The 9,530-nt window shown below is 45.5% G+C and overlaps 1 protein-coding gene across 7 annotated transcripts in view; it reads left to right on the top strand.

Moving 5' to 3' along the window:
- Window positions 1-9,530, top strand: part of KIDINS220 (kinase D interacting substrate 220) — a 97,907-nt gene continuing 88,377 nt past the window's right edge. For 5 of the 7 annotated variants that reach the window (XM_047845126.1, XM_047845124.1, XM_047845125.1 and 2 more), the window contains exons 1-2: window positions 1-136; window positions 6,926-7,069. In XM_047845126.1, coding sequence (XP_047701082.1) covers window positions 6,962-7,069 — 108 coding nt within the window. In that variant the 5' untranslated portion in view covers window positions 1-136; window positions 6,926-6,961. Of the gene's footprint in view, window positions 180-6,925; window positions 7,070-9,530 lie in introns of all 7 variants that reach the window. The other 2 variants (XM_047845123.1, XM_047845127.1) reach the window with 2 other exon arrangements.

The following is a 9,530-nucleotide window of genomic DNA, read 5'->3' as shown; positions in this document are numbered from 1 at the left end:
TGGCCGCCGGGTTTGTTGAGGGCGAAGCGCTGAAAGCCGCCGTCTCTCCCTTTCCCGTCCTCTGACAGCGCCCGCGGCAAAGCGGGTCCTTTCCGTTCGAGCTGTAGGCGCGGTCCTCGGGCCGCGTTATGAGACGGTCAGTGCGGTGGTCGGCTTCGCGGGATGACTGGGGCGAGCAGGTGGGGGCGAGGCCCAGCGGGGAGGGGGCGAGGCCGGGTGTCTCGCCGGGCGACGCCGTGTGCGGAGGGCCCGCGGCCTGGTGAGGAGGGGGCGAGGCCGGGTGTGGAGGGGCCTGCGGCCGGGTGAGGAGGGAGGTGGGTGGGGAGGGGGCGAGGCCGAGCGCGGAGGGCCCGCGGCCGGGCGTGGGGGGGAGGGGAGGGGGGAGGGGGGAGGCCCTGCGAGGAAGGGCCGCGGCCGGGCGGGGAGAGGGCCGGGCAGGGGGTGGGGGGTCGCGGCTGGGAGCCGGGGTGGGGGCGGGGGGGGGGGGGGCTCGGGGTCCGGCCAGCTGGAGCGCCGGGAAGGTCTGGGACTTGGTGTCCGCGGTGGTCAGTCCGCCGGCCGGCGGAGAGGTGCTTGGCTGGGGGCGGGGAACCTGAGTGAAACCATTGTTTTTCTTTTGTCCAGCTGGCACGGCCTCCACTGGGGGACCCGCCGTCGCTGGTACCGTTACCGCAGGCGTTCCAGATTTCTCTCCCCGGGCTTCCAAGGGCGGGGTGGTTGGTTTTCTTCCCTTGCTTTCTTACCGGGCTTCATTGCTCCATTGTCCTGTGTGGGCCTTTATCTGCCCGGCAGAATACCGGCAAGCCATTGATTGCGACGCGCCTGGGATTTATTTCTAGGGAAGCGATTTCCTTGTCAGCCAGCAATATTGGGTTATTTTTCTTTCAAGTCGTTGTTGACACAGGGGTTTAAACCGACGAGCAGTGTTTTCTTATTAATGACCGTTTAGGGCAGCGTCTCTGCCGGCCGCTAGGGGCGCTGGCTAAAAATGTGGTTTTGCTAGCCTTACCGCTGGCCTGGGGTGTGGCTCTGGAATCACCCCTTCCGATTGTGGGGGGCGGGGGTGATTCTGACGTCTTGGCATTGCCCATACTTGGGCAACACGGAGGACCAAACGTGTAAAAAATTAAAGCACCTTAGGGGAGTTGATGGAGAGTCAAGGTTGATAAATTCTGCGGGCAAGACTGCGTTCTTTGTTCTGGAGCTTTAGTGGCACGGACACGCTCGTGAGAATCATTCTGGGGTGCTTGTTAAAATGTCGGTTCTGGGCCCACCCCAGATCTACCCAATGGGATTCTCTGGGGGAGAAGCCAAGGAATACGTGTATCTGGCCCACTTACCAAGTCACTCCGGTGGACGCAAGGATGAGAATCCTTGTTCTGCATTCTTTGTGTGAATGATTTCCAGATCTGTTTTTCCCAGTGCCGGGTGGATTATCCAACCCAGCTGTTCTTGGAGCACCTCAAATTCAGCCTGCCAAGGCACCCCAGGGCGGGAGTGGTGAGGAGGGAGGGGGGCACTACCCTGCAGAGAGAACTCCTGACTCCACCCCTCCCCCACCCCCACTTCCGAGTTCCCTCTTCCCTCTTTTTGTTAATGGCTGCACCCTCCTCCAGCCACCTATGCTTGGCATCTAATCATCTTTGAGTTTTCAAAGATTTAAAAAAAAAAAAAAATCTCCAGTCGCATGGTTTCTTTGATCTTACATCCCGAATCTCTCTTCTCGATATTTTGGTAGGTGAAAAGGTCAAATATGGAGGATCTTACCTTGTTCGAGCTCATATCTGTCCTTTCTTCGTCATCCCCACCGCCCGTCCCCTCTCCCCTGGGTTGTTTTGGTGGTTCCCTGGCTGGGGAGTTCTCATTTTTTGTGTTTTTCAAGTCGGGGTCACGAACGCCGCTGGGAGATTACCTTCCCCAGGACCATGCCAGCGTGCCATCTCCCTCTTCCTGCCTTTGCTCAAAAACTGTCAGTTTCTCAGCTTTATCTGCCACCATTTAGGGCTGTTTTGAGGGCAAGGGCTGGAGACTTAACTCTTTTACCTCAGGGAAAAGGAGATTTATGGGACTTGATGGGAATCAGCAAGAAGTCAGCATCCAGGGCAGCTTCACCTTCTGCCCCTCTCCCCGGGGGCCACGTTTGTTTTCTGCCTTATGAGGAGTCGTTTTCTCTGTTCTTATCTGTTCAGTTCTCTCTCTGCTGACTGGCTGTCTCAAAACTATATCGTTTTGAAAATGGCCCATAATAACTGAGTCTTTGTCTCTAATTCCCAGTTCTCAAGGGAGGAATCTCGTTGGCCTGGCTTATGTTTTTGAGCATTCGCAGGTCCCAGATCACGTGCCCATCCTTGGTTATGTTGATGGTAGAAAACGGGGCTGTTGAGGGAAGCAGAGCCTGTGGGCAGCAAAGACCTACGGAGGGGGCACGTTTGGTATACCTGTGCATTTATCCAGTTTGACAGCTATCTGGGATGTTTCTACCTGCACTGCTCCTGTGGTAGGTTCTGGGGAGATGAGAACGAAGGAGAGACAGCCCTCATCTTTGAAGAAGTTAGGATCTAACCAGCCACCCTCACTTTCCAGTCTTAGCTCTCACTTTTACTTAAAACTCCCCCCCCCCCCCCCCCCGCCATGCTATTCATTGTTTCTTGGGTATACACTACACAGTCACTTGGCTGTCCGTGTTTATCTTCACATGACAGTACCAGGGTCAGGCTGTGCGTGCCAGGCCAGTTCCTGACAGCCAGGGGCTGCTTTTCTCTTTCTCGGCCCCAATTTTATGGGCATTGTGTTAGATACCAGGTGGTTCTTGCAAGAACTTGGAGTTTAGAGCTGTGGACAAGGATAGGTAAAATGGTATATAAGCAGTCTAAGTTTAGGTGTATGCACAGAGTGTGGAGTCGGAGAGTCAGGGCACTGGCCCAACTCAGAGTGAGCAGCCTATCTTTCCAGAAAAAGATAACGTTAGAGCCACGTCCAGAAGACGAGTAGAAACTGTCTGGGCATATCTGTGGAGGATGGGCTTTCTAAACTCAGGGGGATATGGGTGCGGAGGCCTAGCAAAAAGAAAGTGTGGGGCGGTCAGATTAGTAGATGAGTCTGCCTGGACCTGGGAGTGGGGAAGCAGGTTTGGGTAGAGGGTGGGAGGGATGGGTCTGGAAGGGGAGACAGAGGTGGGGCTGGAATGGTCAGATGTGGCCAGACTGTGAAGGATCTACCTGTCTTCACCATCGTAACCCAGGAATGCGTGTATGAGTTCTCACTGCTCTGCACAGAGCAGAGTTTTCCATAGGAATCGTAGAATTGAATAGTGAATATTTACAATGGCGTTTAAAGGCTTCAGGGGCTTCAATTCCTTGAATGACTCGTGAGTAATAAAACCACCATCTTTTGTTCTCCCGGCATGAATTTATGGGGAACTAACAGAAGGATTTTAAAAAGGAAGTTATTTTAGATCCCTCTTGCTTCGCCGTGGCAGTTGGGTTGAGGTAGGGGAAGACTGGAGACAGGAGACTTACTAAGTTGGGGGACTATCACATTGATCCAGGTGAGAGAAGGTGCAGTAGGAGTTTTTAGGACAAGTGCCTAGATTATAACAGTTTTCTCTTTTCTGAAAACAGTGCCAATACTATGTGACCTTGTAACCCCCTCCCAACCCTGTGACCATAGTTAATTGGTTCTGGTTGGCACTTGATCCAAGCTGGGACTTTTGAATCTGGGAACAAACCACCATCTGCTTTCTCTGATTTGAGAACCTGATTTGGGCCTAGATAGCTCTTGGCAGCCATTTTTCCACTTGTGTAGAAAACGTTGGTCTATAATAGAGAATGAGAATTCTCCTGGCATTTGAGGCCCAGGGACACCCACCTTTCCCACAGTGTGCTTATGGGAAATAAATCAGTATCCTTAAAATAAGTCTCCTGTTTGGCTGAAGCTGGGTTAAATTTGTCTCTTGTACCCTCAGGAGTCTTGATTAGCATATATGGTGAAGGCCCTGAGCTCGGGCACTGAGAGTGGGGTTGGCCCATCTCAGATGTTGGGAAATACATTAGACTGAAAATGGTAACTGTTGCACGCTGAAGAGAGCAGTCGGTGCTTTGAAAGGGTGGATGTGAGGATAGTGTTCAAAATGGAGGGAGTAAGTTGAGCAAAAGGGAGGGGTGTGTGGAGCAGGACGCAGGTGGGGGCAACTTTGAGTGCTTCAGCTTGGCTGGGCTGTGGGGTTGAGTGGGGTTTTAGCCTCGATCCTAGAAGATGTGAGAACAAATGGAGGCGTTGGATATTGGTGATGACTTCAAAAAATTTCTCTCACTGGTTTGCAGTGACAAAATATCATATTCTAGGGGATGTAATGTACGGCCTGGGGAGTACAGTCAGTAGAGTCGATAGTATTGTAATAACTTTGTGTAGTGACAGATGGAGATAACAACGTACACTCGAAACTAATAGGATATTGTATGTCAATTATACTTCCTGGAGAGGGGATAAGCATTAGGAAATAAAGTTTCTAAAGAAAATAAAATTTACATCAATGCCATCACCATTTGATCTGTTTCATTTCAGTACTTTAAAACGTATATATTTAAAATAGTTGAGATGTTGTATAGTTTTTTTGTTTTTTTGTTGTAGTTTTTTTTTCTGCCACTAAATATATCACGAACATTTTTTTCATTAGTATATTTTTTTGGAAACATGTCGACGACTCTATCTGATTCCACTGTGTGACCATATCATAATTTATGTAATCTCCCATATCTGAGTTTTTGTTCTTATGAATAAAATTGTGTTGTATTTAAAATCTTTGTCCATGTTTTTTATGTTTTTAGAATTGATTCTGAGGAGTGAAGTTACTTAACTTTGAGGATTTTTTAAAAAATAAGGTATTATTGAGGTACAATTCACACCAATATTATTTACCTTTTTAGTGTCCAGTTTTGAATTTTGACACATGCATATAATCATGTGACTACCACCACAATCAGAATATAGAATAGTCCAAGAACTCCCCAAATGCTCTTGTACCCCAATGTAGTCACCTCATTCTCCCCCCTTAGACTCTGACAACCTCTGTTCTATTTTCTGTCCATATAGTTTTCCTTCTTCAGAATGTCATATAAATGGAATCATATAGTGGAATAGTTTGTCTTCTGGTCCCCAAAGATAGACTTCCATCCCACATGCAAAACACATCAACCTATCCCAAGGGCCCCCAAAGTCTCAGTTCAGTGTTAACTCAGAGTCCCAAAACTCATTTGAATTTCAGCTCTCAGGTTCTAAATCTCATCATAGAAATCAGGTATGAGTAAAGCTCGGGGTAGAGCCATCCTGGGGCATGATTCCTGTCCGTCTGTGAACACGTGAAACTCGAGAAGTCAGGAGCTATAAAGTACGATGAGGGGACAAGCGTGGAATACCAGTAATTGACATTGTTCAAGGGGGGGGGGGAAATGGAAGGAAAAAAGACATCACTAGTCCCAGGTAATGGTATTCTCTTAGAGAAAAAGTCTGTAATTTCAGTGAACTGATTTATCGATTTTCTTTTTTTGAGAACCATGCTTTTAGTGTCATATCAAAGAAATCTTTGTTTAATCCAGAATAGTCTATATTATCTTCTAGAAGTTTTGTGTTTTTTAGATATTTAGGTCAATTTTAGTATATGCATTTTGTGTAAGGTATGGGTTGAGATTTGTTTATTTGTATTTGGGTGTCCAACTGGATACAACATCATGCCTACTTTTTTTGCATTTACATTCTAGTAATGGTAGATGGACAATAAACACACAAGATGTCGTATTTCCAATGGTGGTAAGGGCCATTGAGAAATAAAGGAGGGCAAGGAGGTGGGAATGTGGGGACCCCTGTGGAGTATGTGTGAGGTTGTTACTATTTCACATCACATGGTCAGATTAGACTTTCCTAACAAGGTGATTGAAGGAAGTGAGGGAGGGAGCCATGTGCGTTTCGGTGGAAGAGATTTAGGCAGACAGAATCCCTGGGGTGGCACAGCACTTGACCTCTTCAGGCAATGAAATGGATAAGGGAGAGTGGTGGGAGATGAGGTCACTTAGAGTCATCGAGACCAAGGTAACACCCGTGATTTGAGTTCCTGGCGAAGCCATTGGAAGGCTTTGAGCAAAGAAGGATGTAATCTGACTCAGTGCTCTGCCAGGTGTGGTTCTTCAGTCAGCAGCAGCGGCTGCCGGGACCTTGTTAAAGATACAGACTCAGGGGCTGCACCCACACCTACCAAGTCAGACTCTGGGGGCGAGGCCCAGGCATCTGTGTTTTACAGGCTGTCTAGGTGATGCCGATGCATGTTATGCGTTAAGAAGCTCTGGTCAGACTTATGTTTTCAGAAGATCGCCGTGGTTGCCTCGCGGAGGATCGATTGTGAGGAAGGCGAACGGAAGGAAGGAGAACAGTTAGGATCTAGATGAGAAGTCACAGTGGCTTGGACCAGGGTGGTTGTGATGGCGGTGGTGAGTAGTGGTTGGATGTGAAATATGTTTTATAGGTAGAGCCAAAAGGATTTGCTAATAGGTTGAATGTGGAGTGGAGAGGGTGAGACAAGGCAGAGAGAATTCCATGGAGGAACAGAGCTGGAGCTGCCATTTCCTGAGGTGGAGGAGAAGTGGAGCTCTTCCTTTTGTGTAGGGGAGGTGATGAGGACGGCTGGGGGGATGAGTGTGGAGTTTGGGACTTGGATGAGTTAAGGCCGAGTTGTGTGTGAGTCTTGGCAAGGGCGGGGTGGGCGTTTTGACAGCTGGGCTGTGGGGCCTTCGCTCCTGCAGGTGGAGGTCTATTTGTACAAATGTAAGGTGAAGAATGATAAGATAGTTAGTAGTAAATTAGGTTTTTTCCCCCCTCAGTCACATCTGTGCTTTCCTAATCAATATGTGTGTCTTATCTAATCTGCTTTTGACAGGTTTTGCAATAAAGAGAACTACAACTTTTCGTGAAAATGTCAGTTCTGATATCACAGAGTGTAATAAATTATGTGGAAGAGGAAAACATTCCTGCCCTGAAAGCTCTTCTAGAAAAATGCAAAGATGTAGATGAGAGAAACGAGGTAAGACCAAGTTTCTGAAATTAAAATCCTTGAACAAACATTGGTTGACTACCGACTACTGTGTACAAGGCGTTGTGCCAAGGAAAAATGTAAGAAATAGGAAGTTCTTAACCTTGGTAAGATTGTTAAAAGTACTTGAAGCTCCAACTCCCTATTTCTTTCTCTCCCCAGCCGCTGGCAGCTACTCCTCTACTTCTGTTTCTAGGAACTTGACTGCTCTTTGTCCCTCATATAAGTGAAATCATACAGAATTTGTCTTTTTGTGACTGGTTTATTTCACTTAGCATAATATCCTTAAGGTGCAATCATGTTGTAGCGTGTGACAACATTTCTTTCCTTTTTAAAGCTGAGTGACATTCAGTTGTACGTATATACCACATTTTGTTTATGCATATATGTATTGATGGACTTTTGGGATTTTTCTTCCTCCTGGCTATTGCCTAAATAGCGCTGCTATGAACATGAATATGCAAATATTATAAATGTTTTTAAAGCTGTTGAATCAACAGTTACTAGTTTATGACTATGATTATTTTTGACATAGGGTACCTAAATTTCATTAAATGTTAGCTCTCATAAGGAAATCTTAACAAAAAAATTTTGTTACTGCAGTAACCTTGTGATAGTTAGTGTTTTTATTGAATCAGCTCATGCTGAGGGGCACCTGGGTAGCTCAGTTGATTAAGTGTCTGACTTTGCCTCAGGTCATGATCTTGAAGTTTGTGAGTTCGAGCCCCATGTTGGGTTCTGTGCTGACATCTCAGAGCCTGGAGCCTGTTTCAGATTTTGTGTCCCTCTCTCTCTCTGTCCCTCCCCTGCTTGTGCTGTCTCTCTCTCTCTCTCAAAAATAAATAAACATTGCAAAATAATAATAAATAAAAGAATAATGCTGATACTTATCTTGATTTACAGGTAAAGGACTTAATCCCTCAGTTTCCTATCCAAGATATTACCCGATAGAACCCAAATTTGAACGCTGTTCTATTTGATTTCAGATCATAATCTGTTTATGCTCTGTTGCCATTCTTTGAGTTTTCAGAGTAAGTTCATCCAATGATGTACTGATACATTCACTGTTTCTATATTGAACACAGTATGTTTTGGGTAGGTGACTCCTCTGTGATTGTGCATTGTCAATAATTGTTCTAAACAGATAAGAGAAAATTTATAATTGGAGATTGTTCACTGTTATGAAAGAATTACTTAGGGACACCTGGGTGGCTCAGTCGGTTAAGTGTCCAACTCTTGATTTTGGTTCAGGTCATGATCTTGCAGTTCGTGGGTTCGAGCCCCATGTTGGGCTCCACACTGAGCATGCAGAGCCCTCTTGGGATCTCTCTCTCTGCCTCTCCCTCTGCCCCTCCCTCACTCTTGTCTCTCTCTCAAAATAAATAAATAAATTTAAAAATATACTTAAAAAATAAAAAGAATTACTTACAAAAGTGGTCATTTTAATTAGTATATATTAACATACTTGGAATAATAAAATGATTATAGTTTAAAAATAGTAAGTATTACTTCATAGACATTTTCTATGGGAATACTGAAAAAATAGCCTCACATGCAAGGACAAATATAGCACATCAATGAGCACAAAATTTTATTAATCTACTTTGTGTAAAGAATTAAGCATATTTGGTATAGAGCTTAAGTTGACATCATGCATGAGGTAGCATTTAACTAATATTAATGGTATTTATATCTAGTGTAGTATTGTATCCATTCAAATTCGAGTTTTAAAATAATGATTTGAAACAACCTGGATTGTTAAACTATGGCTCAGCGTGAGTGATGGAGACAAAGTAGCTTTCTCAAGTCCTTTTATTTTTCTTCTACAAGTGTTTATAAAATTTAAATTTTCTAGAATTCTATAAAGTTGTGTAGATTTCCTCTCTTCTTTGTTGCCCCTAAAAGTATGTAATTACCTTATGTTAATGTGTTTTGGTTATCAGTTTTGAAAAGGTCTCAAATCAATAAAATACAGTTAAGCGACTGGCTCTTGATCTCAGTTCAGGTCTTGATCTCAAGGTCATGAGTTCTAGCCCCATGTTGGGCTCCATACTGGGTTGTAGAACCTACTTTAAAAACAAAATGCAAGAAGAACTTAGCCTGTGTGGGATGCCTGGGCGGCTCAGTCGGTTAAGCATCTGCCTCCTGATTTTGGCTCAGGTCATGATCTTGTGGTTTGTGAGTTCAAGCCCAGTGTTGGGCTCTGTGCTGATGGCGTGGAGCCTGCTTGGGATTCTGTCTGTCTCTCTCCTCTCCCTCACCGCCCCCCCCCCCCCCCCCAATAAATAAACCTTAAAATAAAATAAAATAATGTGGGGGAAATTTCTGTATTTAGCATACAATTGGCTGCCATCAGTAAATGCTAATTTCCTGCCACCTTTTCTCTCTGCTTTATTTGTAAACTAGATAAATCTCAGCCTGTGAACATTCTCAATGATGGCAGGTCTTCGCC

Source organism: Prionailurus viverrinus, unplaced genomic scaffold (genome assembly GCF_022837055.1).
Source record: "Prionailurus viverrinus isolate Anna unplaced genomic scaffold, UM_Priviv_1.0 scaffold_33, whole genome shotgun sequence".
NCBI lineage: Eukaryota > Metazoa > Chordata > Mammalia > Carnivora > Felidae > Prionailurus > Prionailurus viverrinus.
The sequence above is the reverse complement of the archived record's forward strand: the minus strand, read 5'-3'. Positions and strand labels throughout refer to the sequence as shown.